Raw genomic sequence first — 24,778 nt, forward strand, 5'->3', positions numbered from 1 at the left:
CCTTGAGAAAGGAGGGCAGATTCCATAGGGTTGAATAAATAACTGCTGTTACAATTTTGGACAAAAAGTTAAAATGGAGTGAATTTCAAATGGAGAAAGTGTTGATTAATGGCATCAAACAAGGAATCTGGAATTGATAATGGTGAGCAAGAAGTATTCTAACTATCACTCTTGGATCAGGATGAGGAATGAGCCGTGTAACCAGTAGGAGAGAGAATGGTTTGGGATTCTATATCATCTATATCATTCTATATCATCATTCTATATCATGCCAAGTCTTCACAAATAAGAATAGACAGAAGGAGTCCAAGAGGAAGAAGTCTAAAGTGAAAAGAAATTTTATTGAAGAGAATGGGTTTTCCAAGAACGCAATGAAAGTAGGTAGGCTGGGCTGGAGTGGGACATGAGAGGAAATACGACAAGTACAGATTTAGGTGGGATGCGGCATACACTTGGGTAGCTGGTGATTCATCAAAGCTGGTTGGAAACTATTCAGTGAAGATTCTCTTCCTGTTGTGACTCCATTTATCACTCCCTGAGCAGGGAGCAGGGCAGGGCTCCTATCCTATCTGCTCTGCAGCCACTTTGGGGACTGTAGAAGAATGGAACAAAAATATCTTTTATGCAGAAAGTTTAATTTTCATATTGATAAGTTTGTATTTTTCCTCCAAATAAAGGTTTTAGATCGAATCATAACTATTACCTTAAAAAACCCAAACTGGATTGCTGACTTGGAAAAAGAAATGAATTTGGAGAAAATTAGCATTACATTGCCAACATCAGCAAGCTCAACTTTGCTTGGTGAAGATGCAGAAGTTGCTGAAGATTTTGTTATGGAAGGTTTGTTGATTGAACAAGTAAATTTTATAGCTCTATATCATTCATGGGATCATAGATCCATAACTGAAAGGGAGCACAAAAGCCAATTTTTCCAACCTTCTCACTTTATAGATTAAGGAAACCAAGGCCCAAGGAATTTAAGTGACTTGCCCAAGGTCATATAGGGAATCATCAGAGGTAGAATTTGAATCTACATCCTTTGACTCATAGCTAGTTCTCTTTCCACTTTAGCATGCTGCCTATAGCAGTCTCATATTTATTAAAAAGCAGTATCTTCTTTATAATGCCTTTTAAAAAAAAAAAAAATTTGTGCCAAGACACTTCTAAAAATTTCATTGAATTCATTGTTCATTGTTCTTTCTCTTCTACTTTTTTGGGATGTGCATTAATAGTGTCCATTTTTATTTTATATTGCATTTCTTGTTTCAAATATTTAAAAAAACAAAACTTAATTTGAATGTTAGGAAGTCTATAAGAATATTTTATTTTGTTATTGTGATAAAGCTAGAAACTGTCACTCTTATCCCTCTAATTTCAATATGAATTTCAAAATGGCAGATTCACATATGATATTTAAATAACATAATCTAGCTAAAGAAATCCACTTCCTCCCCATTGCCACCTTCCCCCACTGCACATTAAGTAATCTCTTTTGATGTATATTTGAGAATATACAAATGAGTAATCAGTATGGGCAAGGATGGATAAGCTTGATCTATATTTTTAGACAGCATGATTGATAAAATCAGAAAACGCATCAAAGTAGAAATAGTTTCAATTTAATTACCTGAAAATTGTCTTTTCATATCCTTTGACCATTAATCTGCATTTATTTATGAAATTGGTAGGTGGCTTCAGTAATTTAGTTCTTCAAATTCTGATTTCTGAAATTTAATCCTTTGAATCATAGAATTAGGGATTACAGAAAGTAAGATCTTAAAATGAAAATTTAAATGTCAATTACTAGAAGTTTGTTAGTAAAAGAATCTTTTTTTTTCTTTAGGTGATGTTGATGACTACAGTACAGAAGTGGAAGAAATTCTTCCTCAGCATCTACAACCAGTTTCAAGCTCTGGTCTTGGAACCTCCCCAAGTTGTTCCCCTCGATCCAGCCCCTGCCAGTCCCCTACAATATCTGATGCTCCTCCACCTCCCCTTCCTGCTAGACCAAGCCGAGGTCCATCAAAAGCTCCTGGGCCTCCTGGGCCTTCTATTCCTTCACAAAGCAAGTATCCTTGTACATTAACTTAGTCCTGCATGTGGTTTTTCTCTGTACATAATGGAAATGTTTTTGACATTACAAATAGGTCAGAGAGAACGCTCTCTTCTGCCCTAGAACTTCATTGAAGATCTGGAATATACAGGGGATCCCAAAAGTCTTAGTGCAGTTTTAAGCTATTAAAGTTTAAAAAGCTGAACTGTATTTTTGGCACACCATGCCAAATAGTATTTTATATTCTACATATACCTATTTTCTTGAGGCCAAGGGTAGGAGAAGAAAAATTGCTGTGGGGGCATTCACAGGAAAAAAGAAATTCATTCACATCACCAAAATCTAATTTTTTCATTACATGTCTTCAGACTTTGACCTGATATGTGTGTTATGTGTTATTCTGATATAAATTCAATTATTTGCATTTATTTTAATGTTATTATGGTGTCAACTTAGGCCCAGTGCTCTATCTACCGTACCTCCTAGCTGCCTAGATAGTAAAACAGAGAGGAAACAAAATCTCATAAGGTGTGAATGTTTTGCCGAATGATATTCTTCCCACTGTATGTACTTTTCAAGAAATTATTATTCCTTTAGGAATAAGAAAGGAGGGGTAGGAAGTAGGATTCTTTCCTACTCTGGAAGTAGATATAATCATTCTAGGGAAGGGTAAGATAGATTATAGATCAATGCCACATTGAATGAGCTTCACAAATCACTTCCAGAAAGTACAGGGATTCTCTACCTTTAAGGAAACTATGAGATTAAGGTAATGTTAGAAGAAATATCATCATAATACTAAGGGAAATGGGCCCAGAATTAATGTACTGATTTCATTTACAGGGTAAAGGCAAAGAGTGTTCACCTGAAACCAAGGCTATTAGGGAAAAGAAGCCATTTGTGAGAGATTGGATAGACACCATGGCTTGTGCTTTAGGAGCCTTACACATATGATAAATAATATCATGAGCAACTTGCTTTAGCAAAACTGAACTACTGGAATCCCCTATGCCACTTTATCCATAGATGTTCTTTAGTGACCTAGATTCTAGTTGCAGTTCTAACTTAGTTTTAGGCATCATGCCTTAAATTTTCCATTTACAAAATAAGAGTATCTAGTTCTTTTTCTGCCTTTCTGAATTAACGTCCTCCTCAAAAAAAAAAAAAAAAAAAAGTAATTATTTTCAAGCACATCAGGAAAAGTAATTTTTCAAATAAAATTTATTTTTTTTAATTGTTTTTCAGGCTCTCCTGTTGAGACTCAACCAGTAATAGCACAGAAAGAGGCTATCCAAAGCCTGGAGCCTAAACGCCCTCCGCCTCCTCGTCCAGTTGCCCCACCTACACGTCCAGCTCCACCACAAAGACCTCCCCCTCCTTCAGGTAACTGCACTGTTATTTATTGTGTGTGCCATTAATTTTTTTTTCTTTTCCAATAGACTTTTTAAAAATTATACTCAGCCCTTTTATATTTTAGTGTATTGATTGTTTTTAAATCTCTGGCTCTTATATCCTAACTCATTTCTGTCAGCCTTGTCAGCCTTTTCCTGAAACATATAATAGACATAACCAAATGTAAAGTAAGTGTTTGTAAATGAGATTTTTCTAACATAATTCTTTTCTATCCCTATTAGTATGTATATATGTGAGGGCTTTTTTGTAATTGGATATAGCTAAGTATCTAGACTTTCTTATTGAAATCTAGATTGTTTTGAGGTTTTTTTTTGTTTGTTTGTTTGTTTTTTGTGCAAGCCAGTCTTAACTTTTTCAGTATTAATATTTAATATAATTAGTTCAGTAATTCTTTACAATTTATTATTAAATTTTAGATTAATAAATTGTGTGTGTGTGTGTCTACATGTGTGATAAAAAAAAAGTTTCTCACTTAGGAAAACACCTTTTCTCTGTGAAGTGTTAACAATTCATCAGATTATTCGAAATATATGCATATCCATAATGGCTGCCATCCATAGCTCTTAGATATTTTTGTGTATTCCTAGATAATTTATTTAAAATGATAAATTATTTTAATTAGCATTTAAACATCTGATTCTCCTAACTTCTACTTCTGTCATTGATTCTGTTTTTCCATTGTGCTGCATAATTTTCCTATGACTTTATAAAGGGAGTAGGAGTCCTGCACCTTCTAGAAAGGAATTTGGAGGTAACAATTTATATATGTTAGTAAGTCTGGATTTTGGTATGTTCATAATATTGACTGACATAGAATTCTCCTTTCAGACAAAGGATATTTAAGTCTTAAAGGTTAAAACATTGCTTTAAATTTCTTAAGAAGGAAGTTTTTTCCCCCCTAACATTACAGTCTTGAATATAACTGCTTAGGCCATCAGTTTTCTAGATAGTTACTACTTGGTCTGGTTCACTCTCTGTTTCAGTAAAAGAAAGTGTGATAAATAATCGACAAACAGGAGGGTTTGGTGTTGGGGAGACCTAGATTCAAGTTCCATCTCTTATACACAGTGGCTCAATGACCCTGAACAAGTTGTTACTCTTAGTAGACTGAACATCTCAGCTAGACTCTTGGCTCCTAATGTCTTTTGGTAGAGAAAGTTTCCTCACAGAGGATTACTTCTACTAATGAAATCACACATATGAACAACAATAAAAAATCATTACAGAGTTTTATATAGAAGAACATCTTAAGCATCAAATAAATTTTGCCTGTACTAGTTTTTGATTTCAGAGTTTTTGTTCCACTACTGAAATGCAAGAATTTAAAAATATTTTTATTGAACTGTTGTTATAAACAAGCATATTTTTTTTATTATCTTCTACTATAAAAGGTTTTTTTAAAAGCCCATTAACTTTAACAAAGCAGTAATAAATCTTTTTTTTTTTTCCTTCTGTGTAAGACAGTAATTTCAAAGACTATTCATATGCCATTACACAAAGCAAACATTTCAACCTTTTCAAATTTCTTATCACCACATATCTGGCATTGAATGTTTGTGATTATAGAAGAATTAAGTTGCTTATAGTATGTTTCTCTGTCATGCAATTCTGTTAAAAAATCCTTAAATTCTTAATATTAGTTTGAAATCTAAGATGCTAAATTTTGCATACTTTTATTGTGGCTTGTCATAAATCATGTCAATCATCTCCTAAATCTTTAAGAACTATGCGCTTTTATTTTCTTTCATTAGAAACTATGTGTTTAAAAGTTAATCACTGTTAGCAGTGTTACTTTTAATTAGAAGTTTCAATTTCTATTAAAACCACACAAAATATTTTAATTGGAAGAAAAATTTTAGATAGTTTGATTCAATTTTCCAGGAAAAGAATAAGAAAAAGTATTATACTATAAAAGAAAATTTTCCCAGGATATTATATTTTTTATATTATACATATCAGGATAAGCAAAAGGAAGCTTATGTTATAAAAATAGCAAAATAGTTTCATTAACACATTTTCTACAAAGTACAACTCTAGAAAATTTCTAGTTTCCTTATAGAGAATATTTATATTGCCTATGTACCATTGCCCTCATACATTATTTTCTAGTTAAATTTCATGTACATAGAACATTAATTCAGGGAAGAAAACATAATAAATATGAAAAATTATTTGAGTGACTTAAATAGAAATATATAATTCAGTAATAATAGTGAATATTTTTAATGTTCATATTTATCACTCACTGGAAAAATAACCCTACTAATGCAGTGTATTTAGGAAAGAGTTCTCATGCTTTTTAAGAGTTTAACAAACTCTTTAATTTTTTATTAAAATTCACTTTCTCATATGTAGTCTCTTAGCAATTCAGAATGACATAGCAGCATCACTCAGGCACTGAGTCCTTTTATATAAACTGATAATTATTATCATTTAATATTAATTTTGGAAATATAACTTAGTCTTATAAGAAATAAAGTTGAATCTTGGTATTTTTCCTTTTAAAGAATGGGACAAGCATGAAATAAAATTCTCTTTGTCCTTGCTTTTCTGTAAAATCTTATTTCTGGCCATTGAGGGTTGGAAGCTATAAATAGGTATCCAGAAGTGTTATTTCAACTTGGTTTGCCATAATTGCCTTAGAAGTATTTAAAACAACAAAAATCACGTTATTAAAAAGTGTGTTTAGTTTAGAAATTCTTTTAAATTGTGCCCCTTTTGTGCTTGCTTTCCATATTTTTCTGCTTATGCTATGCAATATACAGCTTCTATTCTTTCTCTAAAAAGGTCTTGGAGGTCCTCCCAGCCCTGGGGTAGCTAGGCAAGAGATGGAAGGTAACAAGACTTTTGCATTGTATGCACACACACATATGTGTGTATCTCATTTTATCATCTCTGAACATTGCTTTCCTGTATCTGAAAATATTTTTTAAGATTCTGTCTTCATGTTTCTCCTTTTTGTGTATTAACTTCTTATTTTTTAGCCTTTTCAGAATTTGTCTATTTATCTTTCATAAAATACCAATGCTACTTTACTAAAATTTTCTCATATATTTATTTGGAATCTTTTCCTTTTAAATATTACAGAATATTGCTATAATAAAAGTACTTATTTTTTTCCACACAAGTTAAAGATTTATGAATATGTGATATTAAGAGGAAGTTTTTTAAACTAGTCATTGTATTTAAGCCATCTAATTTAGGACTTCTGTCCTAGAATATAGTATATAGATAATGTAGGTGGCTTACATAAATGACTTTCTAATGTAGGATAACTCTAATTGTTTCTAAGTAGAAATTTCATTTTAAAAGACTAAACTCTGGTTTTGAAATTTATAATTATCAGAAGAGAAGAAAGTGGGCAGATTTAGTCCAAAGTCTTAGTTCATAGATCCTGTGCTCTGATAGTTTTTCTCCTTCTAGCCTACTTAAATATTTTTCTGATTTCATCTTTCATAGTTATTTCCTAGAGCCTGCTTTAACGTTATTTGCTCTTGCTTTATTGATAAAGCATATTCTTCTTATACCTCATCTAGGGGATTTAATTATAATGATGCTAAACAGTCATTATTATAAGATGACATGATCCATAATATTATTGTTTTGCATGAACCCCAATGATAGTGTGTTATATACTGAGGCTCCAGTTTAATTTTATAGTAATCATATATAACTTGAATAAAGCAGAACTTGCTTAAAGGAAAATTGTATTTGATGTGGCCTAGAAAAATGACCAACTAGTTACAAGTACTGTTAATTTATCATTGCACTGTGGAATCAAGTATTAAGAAAAATCTTCCCTTGAATTGGTCAGAAAACTGTGCTCTGAGTAGTGCTGTGTTTTACCATGAGTATATCTGTGTCAGAATCAAAATCCAAAATTTTGTGCATTTGTCTTATTTAAAGGTCTTTTTGAAATGCACATTCTAGTTTTTCCATATTGCAGAATGATATCTGAAAAAATACTGTCAGAAATCAATTAACAGAATTGTGTTAGTTTTGTCCACTATAATAATTTTATCTAAAATAGGCTTAAGAAATTTCATTCATTTATTTCATGCCCTCAGATTTTTCATTTAATTAGAAGTAAAATTATGCCATGAAGTATTATTCTCAAGACTGATTTTCTTTTCTTTCCTGTTCAAAGCACCCAAAAGCCCTGGAACAACACGAAAAGATGTATTAGGTAAACAAATACAAAGATCAAAAAATCTTCTATATAAACTTAGACCATAAAATAGATTTCTAAAATATGTACTTTTAAAAAATGATATCTTTGTATCTTTATTTTAGGACGTAATCAGCCTTCACCTCAAGGAGGACTAACAAGCCCAGGAATTGTTGGGTACAATGCAGCAAAGCCGGTATGAATTAAATCCTGCCTAATTTACTACTGAAAGTATAAGACAAAAAAATACCAAATAAATTAATTTAAATATATGGTTAAGTGCCATGCCAGTGAAATTATAAAGGGTTAGGCAAAAATAATATCAAAATTCATTTAGAAGAACAAAACCTCTACAATTTCAGGGAAGTAGTGGGAAAAGTGTGAATGAAATGATCATGGAATTATCAGACTTCTAATTTTAAAATAGTAGTTATTAAAACTATTTTGTTAAAAAGAGAAAAGCCAATCTGTGGGTTCAATTCCTATAAGCAACAGACAGAAGCAAGTGAAAGAAGAATTGTAATATATATTATTGTATATGTTGTATATAATTGTAATATAAGAATATAAATTACTGTGGGAAGAACTCCTTTTTACATGAATTTCTGAGAAAACTAGAAAGCAACTAAAGATAAATTAGGATTAGACCAACATCTTATGCCATATGCCAAAATTTGCTCAAAATGGATACATAATCTGAACATAAAGTCATATCATTAAAAAAGTTATAAAATAATGATATTAGATATCTTTTTTTTTTTTTTTTTTTTTTTTTACTTAATAGTATTATATTTTTCCAGGATCATTTCAGCATTCATTTTTGCAAGATTTTGACTTCCAAATTTTTTTCTCCCTCCTTTTTTTTCCTCCTCTTTCACCAAGACAGCAAGCATTCTGATAAAGGTTATACATGTGCAATCATTTTAAACATTTCCATATTAGTCATATTGTGAAAGAAAAACAAGAACAATTGGGAAAAACCATGAAGAAAAAAACCTCACAAATAAATTTTAAAAGGTCAAAATAGTGTGCTGCTATTGTGCATAGGGTTCTCCTGGTTCTCTTCACTTTACTCAGCATCAATTCATGTTAATCTTTCAAAGTTTTTCTGAAAAGCACCTCTTCATCATTTCTTATAGAATAGTAATAATCCATTACAGTCGTATATATTAGCTGTCTTTCAAATCAATGGCTAACTGGAGAAGTCATTAAAAAAAAAAAAAGGATAGAAAAGATCATGACAAATAGGCAGACAATTTCGACATCAGTACATATAATTTAACAGTTTTAACATTAGTAAAATCAATTACTATATAAGTAAAGGAGAAATCGTAGAGGGAGAAGGTCAAATGAAAAGAGTATTGAAAATTAAATATATCTCCTACTTTGTTACAAAGATGAATATAGAAGGCCTACTAGACCAGGATATTGTATATATCAGCAGAGCCACTAGACTAGATGTTTTTGTTTATTTATCTTTGTCCTATAATAGGGTGGAGTAGGAGATAAAGTAGAGTGCTGAAACACTTGTTGATATGTACAAAGATGACCTCAATAAAATGTATTGACCACATGGTAGGGGACATAGCTTGACAGCAAGGTGATAGATTGTAAGTGTGGCATGAGGCAGGCCTACATTTTCAGACATGCCCAGTTTGTTGATTTGTTTTGCTTAATTGTTCTATGTTGCAAGGTTGAGGTGTCCTATATAGGGAGTCATTGAGAATGATGGCAATATTTTTTAACTTTTAAAAAATAAAGCAAAGCAAAACAGAAAAATATGTAGGGAGTAAAAGATAACTAGAAGAATATAAAAAAAAGTAGCTGGGGACCTCCTTGAGTGTAATAAAACTAGATACTTTGAGAGTAGAGAGTTGGGAGCCATTAGTAAAGTGAGGACTTAAGTTTATGAGTAATTTGTAATTTTGAAAGTAATTAGAGATCCAGGAACTAGGAGTTATAGTAGAACAAAGTAGCCAGAAAGGGTAGGAACTCAATATAGCATTTATTTTTTATTTATTTTAATATTTTATTTTCCTCATTACATGTGAGTTCTGCAAAATATTTCCATGAAAGTCATGTTGCAAAAGAAAACATAGATTCTACCTCCCCCCAAAAAAAAAAATTCTCAAGAAAAATAAAATTTTAAAAAATATGCCTTATGAAGAGGTGTTCCAAATTATTATTGATCAGAAAAATGCAAATTAAGACAACTCTGAGATACCACTACACTGAGACCTCTTAGATTGGCTAAGATGACAGGAAAAGATGATGACGAATGTTGGAGGGGATGTGGGAAAACTGGGACACTAATAGATTGTTCATGGAACTGTGAATGGATCCAGCCATTCTGAAGAACAATTTGGAACTATACTCAAAAAGTTATCAAACTGTACATATCTTTTGATCCAGCAGTATTTCTACTAGGATTATATCCCAAAGAGATCTTAAAGGAGGGAAAGGGATCTGCCTACATGTGCAAAAATATTTGTGGCAGCCCTTTTTTTTAGTGACAAGAAACTGGAAATTGAATGGATGTCCATTAATTGGAAAATGGATAAATAAATTATGGTATATGAATGTTATGGAATATTATTGTTTTGTAAGAAATGACCAACCGGATGATTTCAGAGAGGTCTGGAGATAATTACATGAACTGATGCTAAGTGAAATAAGCAGAACCAGGAGGTCATTATACAAGGCAACAAAATGATTATATGATGATGAACTCTGATGGATGTGGCTCTCTTCAATAATGAGATGATTCAAACCAGTTCCAATTGTTCAGTAATGAAGAGAATCAGCTACACCTAGAGAGAAAACTATGAGAAATGATTGTGAACCACAACATAGCATTTCCACTCTTTCTGTTATTGTTTGCTTGCATTTTTGTTTTCTTTCTCTGGTTTTTTTCTTTCTAGATCTGATTTTTCTTGTGCATCAAGGTAATTGTATAAATATGTATACATATATTGGATTTTTAAAAAGTATGCTTCACTCAGTATTCAAACACAATCAATTGTTTCTCAGCATATGGATAACATTTTTCATCATTACTTCTTCAGAGTAGTTTTGAATCATTATATATATATTTTTTAAAATAATAGCTTTTAAATAAAAAGTACATGCAAAGATAATTTTCAACATCCATCATTACCTCCATGTATATGTTAAATATGTAATATTCCTTTATACATATTTCTACATTTGTCATGCACAAGAAAAATCAGGTCAAAAAAGAGGGAAAAATGAGAAAGAAAATAAAAGCAATCAAAAAAAAAAAAAAGCTGAAAATACTGCATTGTGATCCTCTTTCTGGATGCAGATGGCTTCTCTCCATCCAGATTTGGTCTCAATCAGTTCATTACTGAAAAAAGCCAAGTCCTTCAGAGTTGTATCATTGTATTACTGAAAATAGCAAAGTCATTTACAGTTGATCATCCCACAATGCTGCCATTACTTTGTACGTTTCATTTTGTTTGAGCTCATAGAGGACTTTTTTCAGGTTTTTCTAGGAGCATCCTGCTCATCATTTCTTATAGAACAATACTATTCCATCATAATCACATTTCACGATTTATTCAGTCATTCCCCAATTGATGGGCATCCTCTCATCCACTTCTTTGCCCTGAGAAAAGAATTGCTATAAATATTTTTGTTCATATAGCTATTTTTCCCCATTTAAAAAAAAATCTCTTAGGATACATACTTAGTAGTGGTTCTGTTAGCTTAAAGGGTATGCATGATTTTATAACTCTTTAGGCACAGTTCCAAGTTGCTCTACAGAATAATTGAATCAGTTCACAACTATGCATTAATGTCTCATTTTCCCATATCCTCCCCAACATTTGTCATTTCCCTTTTTCTGGCTCATTAGCCAATCTAATAGGCTTGAGATAGTACTTCAATCAATTCAACATTTATTAACAACCTACTGTTTGCCAAGACAATGATTTACTAGGGGATACAAAAAACGAAACAGTCTTGCTTTCAGAATTCTTGCATTCTCCAAAGAGAGTGTAACATACACATCTAAGCTAATATAAAATAACTTCAAGAGGTGGAATTAAAGATAGAGTGAGGTAGGAAGGCTTTGAATTCAAGGACAACCTCAAGCTGAGGTTTGAAGAAAAGTAAGGACTATAAAAAGCAGAGGTGAATAGGAACATCTGTCATATTTATATCTATATCTATTTATCTATCTATGATTAGTGTTAAAAGGATAGTAGGGTAAAGTGCTTTAACTCTTGGCTATGTTTAACTATTGCAATTTGATATGCTAAAAGAAATATTTTTGATCTATCTCAAGGTTTTTTGCTTTCATAGATCTAGCGAAGTAGATTGTGTAATGAAAGGTAGTCTCTTTCTATAAACAAGATCTAACAAGACCTCAGTGCCCTTCTCACCATGATGAGATCCTTTCCCCCATATCTTCTGCATGTTAGTAATCTCCTAATTTCTTTTTTAAATGATGAAAATAAATTAATTTTAAAATAACTGCTATTTTGCAATAACCTTCCCTTGTAAGAGGGTTTTCCTGTATAATAAATGCAGTTAGCCATTGCATTCATTTGTTTTATATTATAAATTTATTCTGTCTTGCCCTACCAAGCTCCAGTCTTGGATTACTCCTATTATCCACTGCCTTAGCGCCTATTAACATGCTTCTGAACAAAGCTGGAGAAAATAACACAGCCATGCTGTTTGGTTCCACTGCAAAATTATGTTGCACATCTCAACTGAGCCTTCAAGTTATAAGGCAATTTTTTAATAACACCCTAATCAATTCACTTTCTTACTCTACGCAGAACTTTTCTAGACCTTTTCATCATTTCTCCAACCTCTTAACAGCTTCCTCTCCCCAGGCCTTTCAACTATAGAGGAAATACTTCATAATTTCACTGAAAAAAATGAGGCCATTTTGCCAAGAACTCCTTCTTCTCCCCTCTTTCTTATCTATCATCATGCCAGTTCCTCTGCCACAATCTCCTCTTTCACCCCTGTTTCACATAAAGAGGTAGCTCTTCTCTTTCACAAAACAAACATGCACAAATGGTCTCATTCCATACCTTCTTTTTTTTTTTTTAACAGTAGCATATTTTGGTAAATTGGTTTATTTAAAAGAAAAAAATTTTCAGAATATTTAGCGTATTCTCACTGATGTCTACATAGATGTAAAGAGCTGATAAAGAGAGCAAGCAAGACTTGTACCTCGATTCTCTGTCCTGGGTACTCTTTTCATCTCTTTCTGTACTGTTTCATTTAGTGGTCTTATCAACTCCCATAAGTTCAATCATCATCTGTTTGCAGATGATTCTCAAATATTTATATAACCCCAACCTCTGTCTGACGAACTCAATGTTCCATAAACATCTTAAATTTCAAAAGTGAATTCATTCTCTTTCTTCCAAAACCCTCCCATCTTCCTAACATCCCTATTACTATATAAGACACCATAGTCCTAATTACCAAAATTCATACCTACTTGGCATTTGTAATGCCTCATTTTTTCTCAACCCCAATATCCTATTTCAAATCCTATTGATTCTGCCAAATCCACTTGCATATGTCCCCTTCTTTCATCACTGCCACCACACTCATCAAATGATTCCTTTGGATTGACCTTCCTATTCCAGCTCATTCTCCACTCAGCTAACAAAATGACTTTCCTAAAGCACAGGTCTAATCAGGTCACTCCCTGATCAACCAAATCCACTGACTCTCTGTTGCATTCAAGATCAAATATAAACTCCTCTGTTTAGCTTTTTAAAGTCAATAGCATCAGAACCCATCTGTCCCCTTCTTATAATTTATTCCCTTCCAGGTACTCTGCTGTTGAGTAACTGATCTTCTTGTAGTACCTCACTCCATTTCCAAGCCTTGGGTATTTTCTCTATCTCCCATGCTATCCCTCTTCATCTTAGCCTCTTGGCTTTCCTGGCTCCCTTAAGTCTTAATTGAAATCTTATTTTCTATAAATGTTAGTACTTTCTGTGAGATTACCTTCATATTTTAATTCATTCTTGAATGTGCGTGTGTGTGCGTGTAAAATTTTTTGTACATTATAAGCTCCTGGAGAGCAGGAACTGTTTTTGCCTTTCTTTGTATTCCCTTTCCCCCCTCCACAATGTCTGGTACATAATAAGCACTTACAAACAAATACTTGTTAATTTGACTTGACTCATTCCATAACTCTTATTGACAGGAGAGAAGAGGCATATTTATTTCATCATTAATCCTCTAGAATCATAATTGGTCATTTTATTAATCTGAGTTCTCATGTTAAAGAAAATATTTATAATGAAGTTTATGCTAATTTGAAATAAATTAATTTCGCAAGTTTTGCATTTGTATTGTTTAAGATTATCCCACCACGTGCTGGAGTAATTAGTGCACCACAAAGCCTTGCCCGGGTTTCTGCTGGGAAGCTCACTGCTGAAATCCAAAGTAAAGCAACTGAATTACCAAAAGGTAACTACCTTAGAAGTAACCAGTTTTGCATCCCTTGTTTTCCTCTAATTCTTTGATTGATGTTTGCTGATTAAATGAAAGCCATAACAATAATGAAGGAAGAAATTTTCCAAACTCTGAAATTATCTATATTCTAATACATTTTTTATTAAGTGCCACAGACTAAAATAGTTACTTCTTGGAAAAAAGGGACCAGGATGTCCCACAATACTGAGGAATATTGTACTGAGGAGAATAAAGACCTGGTACTCTAGAAATTGGTAAAACTTCCACTATATTTTTAGGTTCAGCTTTACTCCCTGAACCACTAAAGCCTCAGACGGCCCTGCCCTCCCTTACTCTACCTGTTCAAAAGCTTCAGGAGCCTCTTATTCCTATAACATCAACTATGCCTCAACCTACTTCTCAACAAAATCTTGAAGCACCACCACAGCCACCGCCACGTAGCAGATCATCTCATAGTTTGACCCCTGAATCTGCTTTGCATCAACAAGTAAGTATATGTTAAAAGATGTTATCTTCAGTATTTATTTTTGTCTCGTACATGATCTTCATTAATTTGATCTAGAAAGCTAAGGTTTTCCCCAAAGAAGGCTTTTTGTAATTTTATTTACCATAAATGGCTATTCACTAAGTATCTGTTCTGTGCAGTAGACATTAATTGAGGTAAAAAAAGATTGGATGTGACGTTATCCCTGCCTTTATAGAATTTGCAACCTAATATGGATATTGACACCGCACAAATAAACTATAATTCTTTATAAACAAAGTACTAGATGAATTCTGAAAGGTTCATTTCCTTGTGAAGTAAGAGAATTAGGGCAAATGTTATGGAAGAGGTAGTATTTAATTTTTTTTAAGTTACCAAAACTGCAATATCAACCTTAAAATTAACATTATTTTAATAGAAGAAGAAATAATTTTGGTTTTATTTTGTATGCTTTGACATTTGCCAAAATTACCTCCTATGATAATACTGTTACGAGTGATTTATGAAATCTCATTAATTGGTTATTATATAATTTGAACATTGAAAATTTGTTAACCCTTTTATCTTTGCTTTTGTTTCTTAGGAAAACAGATTTGAACCATTTAAATTTAGTATTGTCACCAAGAATATAATACAGTAAACATTTAAATATATCATTGATCTCATTCATTGAATAGTTCCCCAGATACAGATTACAATCTATCCATGCCTACACATAATTTTCTATATCTCATAAATCAGCCTTCATTTTTCATAAATGAATCAGAGAATGTGAATGATTGTTGGATCAAACATTTTCAAGGTTGTCAATTTCAATTGAGCAGATATCAGCAATAGTTTGTGTGGATTTTAGCAAACTTTTAGAGTTATTGGCCCAACTTAAATGGATTGGATGAAGAACAATAGACATAGTTATAAAAATTAAGCAGATCCCAAATTAGGTATATCACTGATATGTCATCAAAAGCAGTACCTTCATTTACTCCAATTTTGTAACATTTTTATGACAGGCTGTCTTACTCAGGTATATGGTAAATGGTCATTGAGAGTCTTGCTCTGCCAAAGTAATTTTCAGATTGAAAAAGTTGGCGGTCTCTGGTGTTAATATTTACACATACATACGAAAGTGAATATATGCACATATTTTCATTCAAGTTAAAACTTATTATTTTTAGGTTTACATGCAGAGTAGGTTCTAAAATAATGGAAGTTATGTTTAGTGTTTTAAACTATCAGATTTTAAATTTAATGTTTCATTTTATCTTGGAAATGCTATCTTAAGCAGAAAGAAATGTAAGAACTATTTAAAGGTTTATCCTTAAATTTTGTCATTAAATGGAAAATTCACTTACACATGAGATTGCCCATAATCAATTTTACAAAATCACATACATTTCATTTATGTTCATAAAATATTCTATATCAAGTTTCTGTTGAAATTTCCTTAAAGGACATATTTGTGAAACTTGCCATATGTTGTGGAATAGTTGAGAGATACATGGGATGATGGAAGAGTTCAGGGTTTGAGAGCAGCTTTATTTTCTACATTTGTAAATTAGACATAGTAATATCTGTAATAAGTGGCTATCTTGCATAGTGAATAGAATTTCTGAGTCAGGAAGATAAGGGTTCAACATACTAGCTAGATAATCCCCTACATTTTATCTTTGGTCTCTGTCCTATCATAGCCATACCACACCATGTTTTATGCCTAATGAAAAATGACTCACACTATGGTTCTAGAAGTTAACAGGTCAAAGACTTCAAGGGATAATGGCACATCAGGAAGGAACACTTTCAGAAAAACTAGTAACAGAAAAGAAAAAATAAGTAGTCATGGCCAAAAGTACAACCACCTAATGAGATCAATATAGTCGTAGTGTAATGAAATGATGGAGAAGTGTCAGGAGCTAGGAGCTGGCTAAAAATGACACTCAGAAATACAGTATTTTTAGTTTATAAAGAAAATCAGCTATCAGAACCAGGGGTGGGGAAGTTATACCTGGCAAATATCTTCAAGATTATACTTGGAAACACAAGTCAAGTTATATAATTAAATTTTAATTCTCTTGATTGCAATTTGTTTCTCAGCCTTAAGCCACTATCTCCTTCTTCCTTATACCACCTATTCTGTATTTTTCAGTCTTTTGGCTGCCATTCCTTCTTCACAGCGTCATCCATCACTAGGGAAGTAAAATCACTTTCTGATGCCCAGGGTCCCACTACCCACTCTTTGACTTTTACCCATGAATTGGACAGAATAATCAATTAGGCAATATCTTATCCTATCAGGTCATTTAAGGTCCCAATCTCAGCTGAAGGTGGAGACTGAGACCAAGATGAGTGGAAAAAAACATCCTCCCTCGAGTTTCTTTTTCCCAGATCTCATTTCTAATGGCTTCTGTTTCCTGGAGGAACAAATTAAAGTAGAAACTCAATCATGGCTGCAGCAGCATCCTTCCTCTCCTATCCCTCTCAAATGAGCTATCCAAAAATCTACTATTTAGCTTCCTGACTTTTGTTCAATAGCTAACATGGTTTCATTTCATTTCAATTTAGTGAATTCTTAAGCTAGCTTTTTAATAGCAATTAGTAGCAACTAGGGAACAGTGAAATGGATGGTGTTCTTGCCTTCCTGCTTCTTCTTCCTTCAGACTCAACATGCTCACCACTCTGGGTCTGTGAGAGCTCCACACTTAACATATTGGTTATGCTATAATAATTAGGAGCTGTGCTAAGCTATCTCAATAATCAATCATTGAGTCTCCTTTCCTTTGCCAGTGTTACTTTCTTAAAACTGATTTAAAAACAAAAATAAAATTTCCTTTTATTTTTATTATTGAATTGTTTTAGACTCGTGACCTCAGTTGGAGTTTGCTTGGCATTTTCTTCTCTAGTTCATTTTTACAGATGATGAAAATGAAGTAAACAGTGTTAAGGGACTTCTCCAGGATCACAAAACTAGTATATTTGATCTTAGGTCTTCCTGATTCCAGGGCTAGCACTCTATGTATGCACTAAGTTGCTTCACTGATGTGTTGTGCCACCAACCTTCTTTTTCTAAATTACAGCAGCCCTGAGGAAACATTTAAAGAAGATCATAATGTGTTGTTGAGTGCAACTCTTCCCTCCTGCCAAGTGTTCCCATGCAGGGCCTGTCCAAATCACTGAGTTATTTGTCAAGAAGTACATCCCCTTTTCAGCTCTAATTTATATGGAATGTCTTATAACCAAAGGAGCCTTGAGATTTTATCAATTAATAAAGCTGATGGGATTCTGTCATCTAATTTGGAACTTGATAAAACTACGTATTTAAAGAATAATATTAGATTAACTGCATAGATGCCCATCCAGGCTACTGTTTTATGAGTATAATGAGGGGCTGTGTAGTATGCCTTCAGCATATGGTCCTGTCAGCCCCTAAGGACCCAAGGCCTGGATGGAACAAATAGGGCCCTCTACTCATTCAGTCTTAACCTTAAACATCAAGTTTAACCCCCTCGTTGGAAGGATAAAGAAATTGAAACTTAAGAGAGCTGAAGTGATCTGTAATGATGTAAGAATTCAGAGTTTGACATAAATAAAGTTTAAAAGAGCAGTGAGGTTAGGAAGATAGATAAGTTCAGTTTGGGACATTTTGGGTGGATGCCTTTGGAACATCCAGTTTGAAATATCTTCTAGACAGTGTAGAATTGAAACTCCAGAAAGAGGCTAGGTTTGGATAAATAAAACAGTGATATAATAAATCTATAGGAGCTAAGATGATCACCAAGAGAGAATGTGTAGAAAGAGAGAAATGCCTAGGACAAAGTCTTGGGTAACACTCTTCCTAAGTTGGGAGTATGATCTAGATAATGAACTAGCAGGAGATTAAGGAGCAGTTAATTGGCTATCTTCAATTATCTTCATTTTACTCTAATAAGAAAGAAAAGTACAATAATATATTTTAGAATGATTCCTTTTCAAAACTATGGAAAAAAAAGAATACTTAAAGAGATAGGGTTCAGTCATCCAGAACATTTACTCAGAATGCAATAAATTTTGGCAGTTCTGGACATGATATTGGCCTTATCTCTTGAAAGAAAATTTTTAGAAACATGCATGAGCCAATTCATTATTAATAATAATAGCTAATATCAAATAGTATTTTGAGGTTTTCAGAGCACTTCACATATATTATCTCATTTGATTCTCAAAACAACTGTGAAGTAAGAGCTATTATTATCCCTATTTTACAGATAAGGAAACTGAAGCATAATGATCAAATGACTTCACCATTTGATCATATAGCTAGTGTCTAAGACAGGATTCACAATCAGGTCTCCTTGACTCAAGGACATTCTGTGCATTTGTATTTTCTTCACTTATCCTACATTCCTTATCTTCTTGTTGATAAATGTTCACCCAGCAGACAAACAAGTTTATAAACAAACCCTAAATGAAGTATCCTCTCTGAAAACAACAAAACTCAGTTTTTAAGTTGACAAACTATTCTTTGATCACCTTCTATGACATGTGAATTTTATATAGACACTTGTTTATGAGTACCTTTGCAGAATTTTCATGACTGATATTTTCTATGATAACAGGCCTGTGAAGATATTTTGAGAATTAAATAAAATGTAATTTAAAAATTGAACATTTTCTCTTCTCACTTTTCTCAAAAAAAGGTGGAGGAGAAAATATTGGTGAAATGATTGCCCTTCAATATAAGTTTTCTTGTAAAGTTTTTAATCATCCCTCTTTCTGTCACTGCCCAAACAGACCCCATTCATGTGGTTATGCAGTAAATAGCCTGAATTGTGACAATTATTTCTGTATAGGGCAGAGAATAATAGGAGATGAATATTTTGAGCTTTGTTTGAAACTTTTCTGTGTTACTGTTACTAGCCAAGTTAAAAATTATCATCCCTTGAGAAGTTTACTTCCCCAGTATAATCATGTAGGTTTTTATGTATCCTGGTTTCTCTGTTAAAATAAAATAATTGTAGAATGAAGGGAGAGGGGAAGGCCTATGAGCTCTTAAGGCTTGCTTTTCTTCAGTTTTTAAGATCATCTGGAATATCATATCTTTTAGTAATGACTTTGAATTGACTATATCAAAGCACCAAAAATTGTTAAAATTCCTAAATATCATGTTACTACTAAAGTGGATTTCTCATATAGTCCTCATATAGCCTTTTTCTTAAAAATAATAGGTTTTTTTTTTCAAAATACACACAAAGATAGTTTTCAACATTTACCCTTGCAAAATCTTGCAAACAAAGTTTTTCTTTTCCTACTGCAAGCAATCCAATATGTGTTAAACATGTAGAATTCTTTACACATATTTCCACATTTATCATGCTGTACAAGAAAAATCAGATCAAAAAGGAAAATAATGAGAAACAGGGAAAAAAAAGTAAACAAACAACAAAAATGGTGAAAATACTATGTTGTTATCCACATTCAGTCTCCATAGGCTTCTCTCTAGATGTAGATGTTTCTCTCCAACACAAGTTCTTTGGAATTGGCCTGAATCACCTCATTGTTGTGAAGAGCCATGTCCATTAGAGTTAATCACTAGATCTTATTGCCACTATGTACCATGTTCTCTTGGTTCTACTTACTTCACTTAGCATCAGTTCATGTAAGTTTCTCCAGACCTTTCTGAAATCATCCTGCTGATCATTTCTTATAGAACAATAATATTCCATAACATAACAAACATCATAATTTATTCAGCCATTTCCCAACTAATGGGTATCCACTTCCTTATAATGGGTATCCAGTTCCCTAACATTACAAAAAAGGCTGCTATAAACATTTTTGCACATGTGGGTTGTTTTGGCTTTTTTATGATCTTTTTGGAATACAGAACCAGTAGAGACACTGCTGGATCAAAGGACATGCACAGTTTGTTAACTCTTTGGGCATAATTCCAATTTGCTTTCCAGAATGGTTGGATCAGTTCACAGTTCTACTAACAATGCATTAATGACCTTTCCCACATCCCCTCCAACATTCATCATTATCTTTTTCTGTCATCTTAGCCAATCTGAGAAGTGTAAAGTGGTACCTCAGAGTTGTCTTAATTTGCAATTCTCGAATTGATAATGATTTATAGCATTTTTCCATATGACTAGAAATTTCATATAATCTTAATAATTTGTGTAAAAATTTTAGTTATCTCTTGAGTCTATTATTGTACATAACCTGTAAATATTGCTATTCTTTCATTTACTGTGTGGTATGCTGTAGTATTGAAAATAGTGTTAAAGACTGAATTGTTAGGACTGTTCTGATTTTCCTCCTAACTCTTTCCTTTGATGTTTGTCTCCTTTCTTAAAGCAGGAGCAATCGTCAGGGTAACAGGTATCTGACTATTTACCAATCTTCTATGTGCTCTTCATCTGTCCTGAAAGATCAGATGTATGAAACTCTTTTGCTTCATACATCTACCCATATTTTTTTTTTAATCACCTATCCACATTAATAAATGACTATCATCATAAATCTGCTTTTCCTTTTCTTTAGCATTTTAGATTTTTTTTAGGAGTCATTTTAGTTATATTTGCTAGTACTGTTTAACAATATTTTCCCCCACTTCATCTTTTATGAACAGTTAACAATGCCTTAAAGAATAATCGTTAGAGAATAACTTGCTGGTTTTTAGAAAGCTTGTTTATCTAATCCAGAAATGCTTTCAGAGTTAAGATTATTTATATGTAAATTTAATTGTTCTGTCAGGCTGCTTATGAAGAATGGGATTTTCTGGTAACAAAGATTTCATTCTCTTAATACAAAAAAAATCAGAAAATATTATTTAAAGATCTTTCAAGAACTTTTTCTTTTATAAGATAAATAGTTCTAGTATGACTTAATTTAGATTCTACTTCATTTACAAATCTCAATGCAATGAATGGTGTTGTGGTTGTTGTTGTACTTTGAAAATTACTTACCTGATAATAGATAGAAAGATTGTGCCTATGTCAAATTGCATATTACCTTCATTTTTAGTTCTAAATTTGCTTCTCTTCAACATGAAGATTTACCTGTTTATGATATTCGGCAAAAATTTTTGATACAATTCTAAAATGTATATATCTACATTATGAGTCCTTAGTATGTGTTGAGAGTAGGGGTCCCAGTCCCAATTTAGCTAATTAGTATATTTTAAGGATTTTTCTTGCTTATATATGTTTACATACTTCTATGATGCAGTTAATTGAGGTGATTAATTAATAAGCAAGTGGCTAACCACTCCCTATCCACAAACAAAAGACAATTCGAATCATAAAAAAAAACAAAAATTCTTTTTTTTCTTTGTTCCAGGCCTGTATGTTACTGTTCACCAAGATTTAAGCTTTCATTCTTATAAATAACTTGATTTACTTGCCTAGAACATAGGCTTAAAAATCCCTTTATTTTTTAATTTTCTTTTTTTGCATCTTCACATGATGCCCCCTGACGGGTGGCCTGACCTTTGTCTCAGCTTTGACCTCTTCTTCTAGCTCACCTTTCCCCACACTACATTTATTTCTTTATATTTGAAGTTGGCATAAATACCATGTGCTGCACAAATGGGTGAGGAATTTAATGATAATTCTTAGATACTTTTGAAAAGAAATTAATAATGAAGAGACTGATTTGTTCATTTTTTAGGACATAGTTGCTCTAAGGCCAAGATCAATAATTATTTTCCTCATGGACCAATTATGACACATTTCCAGCTTCTACCAGCTGAACTACAGTTGACGACAAAAAATCACTAGTATAGGGTAGTGAATACATTAACATTAATAAGAGGTTAATCTTATTCTGTTTGGCTCACAGAAACAAAGATAATGAGTAGAAGTTGTAAACAGTTATATTTCAATTCAGTATAAAGAAGATATTCCTAACTGAAGATCCCCAAAATGGGATATGCCACCATCTGAGAAAGTGACCTTATCATAATTGGAATCATTCAAGTGAGATATTGTAAAGGAAAATTCATCCTTTAATGAAGGTTTAGGGTAATTTCTAAAGGTTTCTTCTAACTGATTTACCTTTTCTATGAATCCTTTCACCAGAATTTGAAAACAATTTAAGGTCATGTCTTTTGTATATTAAGGCAATAATATAGCCCACCATCATTAAGACCATATTCATAGTCAAGACCATATTCATGGTGGACTTATATCTATTTTATAGTTATTTCTTTTTCTAAAAAGTTTGTTATCTTGTCCTTTAATATACTTTAATGTTTTTAAATCTGAGGAAGATCCCTAAGAGGAAATTTTCCTCTGTGGCATTTTAGTTCTAAAAATGAAATCTTGCCTTTAAAGTCAAAAGCTCCTTCACAAAGCAATTCATCTGCTCTCAAAGATAAAGGTAAGAAGTGCATTGACTTGGGCTTATGATCCTAAATATGCTAACATACTAATTTTCATTCATATGAAATTTCATATTAACATTTATATTTTTGCATATAAAAGAACAATGAAACCACAACATCAGTATAAATAGATGTTGAGAGATTGCTACAAATGACAGTACCAGCATAAGATTGTTCAAAATGTAATTTCCTTATTCTGTGGCTGTCATTTGGACAGCTACTAGGTTAAGCAAAGTGCATTTCCTAATGTTGTTTGTGTACCTCTCCATTTGGTTGTCAGTATTTGCATGAATGAAATATTTCCACTTTTTTTAAAGGAGGTTTTAACAAAAGATTTACTTGGTGGGCTGGTCAGAGGGAACCAAATGTAATAGAATTTCAGCCACATCATTTCACAAAGAATAATGCAGCATGGGCAGTTTTTTATATTAGTACTCAGATTTCTGAATTTTCACAAGGAAATAAGGAACATTAAGAGGATATGAGGAATGGAGTAGGGGAAAGTAGTATAAGAATCCATCTGAAATATTCAGCATTTTTTTTTTCTATTTCAGATAAAAACAGATGAAGAGCACATTAAGTATCGAACACCATTAAAGAGTGACCTTTCATTTAATCTATTTGCTCCATCAAAGTCTCAGATGGGTACTCAAACATTACCAGTTCTACCTTTAAATGAAAAGGAGTTGTTTAAGTTCCCTTCCACATCACAAAGCTTTACATATTTCTTGGATTCTGAAAATTTCATGCCGGAAATGCCACCTATCCCAGCTCGGAGCAAATCCCAGGAAAATAGAAAAAATTCCTCAAACCCTTTTGTTACTGACTTAAACAAGACAAATCCTTTTACTGATAAAACTTCTCTTGGAAATCCATTTAGTTCTGGCTCTCAAGAATCTCAAGTAATTTCGTGTTTCTCTCGAAAAGAACCTGTTAACAATCCTTCCACCTCTTCATATCTTCTCAGTGATAATGTAAGCAAGACTTCATTTCCCGAGGGTGGATTTGAGGACAGTTTTGATTTGCAGAGTACATCTTCAGCAGTGAAAAGCCTCAAACCAAAAGACTGGGTAACTTTTGAGGAGGATAATTTCAGTGTAAAACAAAAATCACAAGATAGTGCAACAGAATTGAATAGAGCAATTTCTGAGAAATCAGCTTGTTCACACTTACTAAACACTCAGTCAACTTCATTTCATGACTCAGACTTGTCCTTGGACTGGAATAAAAATTCAACTATTCCTTTTTGTATATTGCCATTAAGAAGAGCACCTAAGCCTCCTACCCCAGTAGTAACGCCTAGCCCTACAGCTCCTATAGATCCTTTTACCCCTTTGGCATCTAAGACTTCATCAGCCATAGATTTACAGAAAAATAATGTTAAGAGATGAAAGGTCTTTTGGGCAAGGTATATCCCCAAAATTGGGCATTAAAGTTATACTATGTGCAATAATTAAGTGCACTGATATCTTCATGAAATACCACTATTTAAATGTGTACAAGTTTGAATATGTATATTTTGGGAATACACAAAGATAATTTTTATTATAAAGTTGAGTTTGTTTACTGGGATAGTTAGCCAAAAATAGTTAGTAATCCCAATTTTAAAATGCTTAAAGCTACTTTTAGGAATACTACTTATTCTTCAAATGATCTCTTATTCACCCCCCTTGAAAGAATATGGAAAAAAAACTATGATAATTTTCACCTGACATAGTCATAAGCCCTTTCATACAGATTAGAAACTGGTATTTATGAATATTTACCAAAGAACTGCCAAAAGTATACTGAAAAACATTTGACAGGTATTTTTTTAATTATATA

The 24,778-nt window shown here is 32.6% G+C and overlaps 1 protein-coding gene across 8 annotated transcripts in view; it reads left to right on the plus strand.

Annotated features, from left to right (window-relative positions):
* The window catches only part of SYNJ1 (synaptojanin 1), a 104,763-nt gene extending 80,359 nt beyond the window's left edge, over positions 1-24,404 (plus strand). For 2 of the 8 annotated variants that reach the window (XM_074300758.1, XM_074300759.1), the window contains exons 23-32: positions 678-840; positions 1,844-2,065; positions 3,299-3,436; positions 4,179-4,217; positions 6,254-6,301; positions 7,614-7,652; positions 7,760-7,830; positions 13,997-14,105; positions 14,390-14,598; positions 23,509-24,404. In XM_074300758.1, the coding sequence (XP_074156859.1) occupies positions 678-840; positions 1,844-2,065; positions 3,299-3,436; positions 4,179-4,217; positions 6,254-6,301; positions 7,614-7,652; positions 7,760-7,830; positions 13,997-14,105; positions 14,390-14,598; positions 23,509-24,345 (1,875 nt within the window). In that variant the 3' untranslated portion in view covers positions 24,346-24,404. Of the gene's footprint in view, positions 1-677; positions 841-1,843; positions 2,066-3,298; positions 3,437-4,178; positions 4,218-6,253; positions 6,302-7,613; positions 7,653-7,759; positions 7,831-13,996; positions 14,106-14,389; positions 14,599-20,925; positions 20,950-23,508 lie in introns of all 8 variants that reach the window. The other 6 variants (XM_074300761.1, XM_074300760.1, XM_074300765.1 and 3 more) reach the window with 4 other exon arrangements.
* Positions 24,405-24,778: the final 374 nt, after the last annotated feature.

This window comes from Sminthopsis crassicaudata, chromosome 3, assembly GCF_048593235.1.
Source record: "Sminthopsis crassicaudata isolate SCR6 chromosome 3, ASM4859323v1, whole genome shotgun sequence".
Classification (NCBI taxonomy): Eukaryota; Metazoa; Chordata; class Mammalia; order Dasyuromorphia; family Dasyuridae; genus Sminthopsis; species Sminthopsis crassicaudata.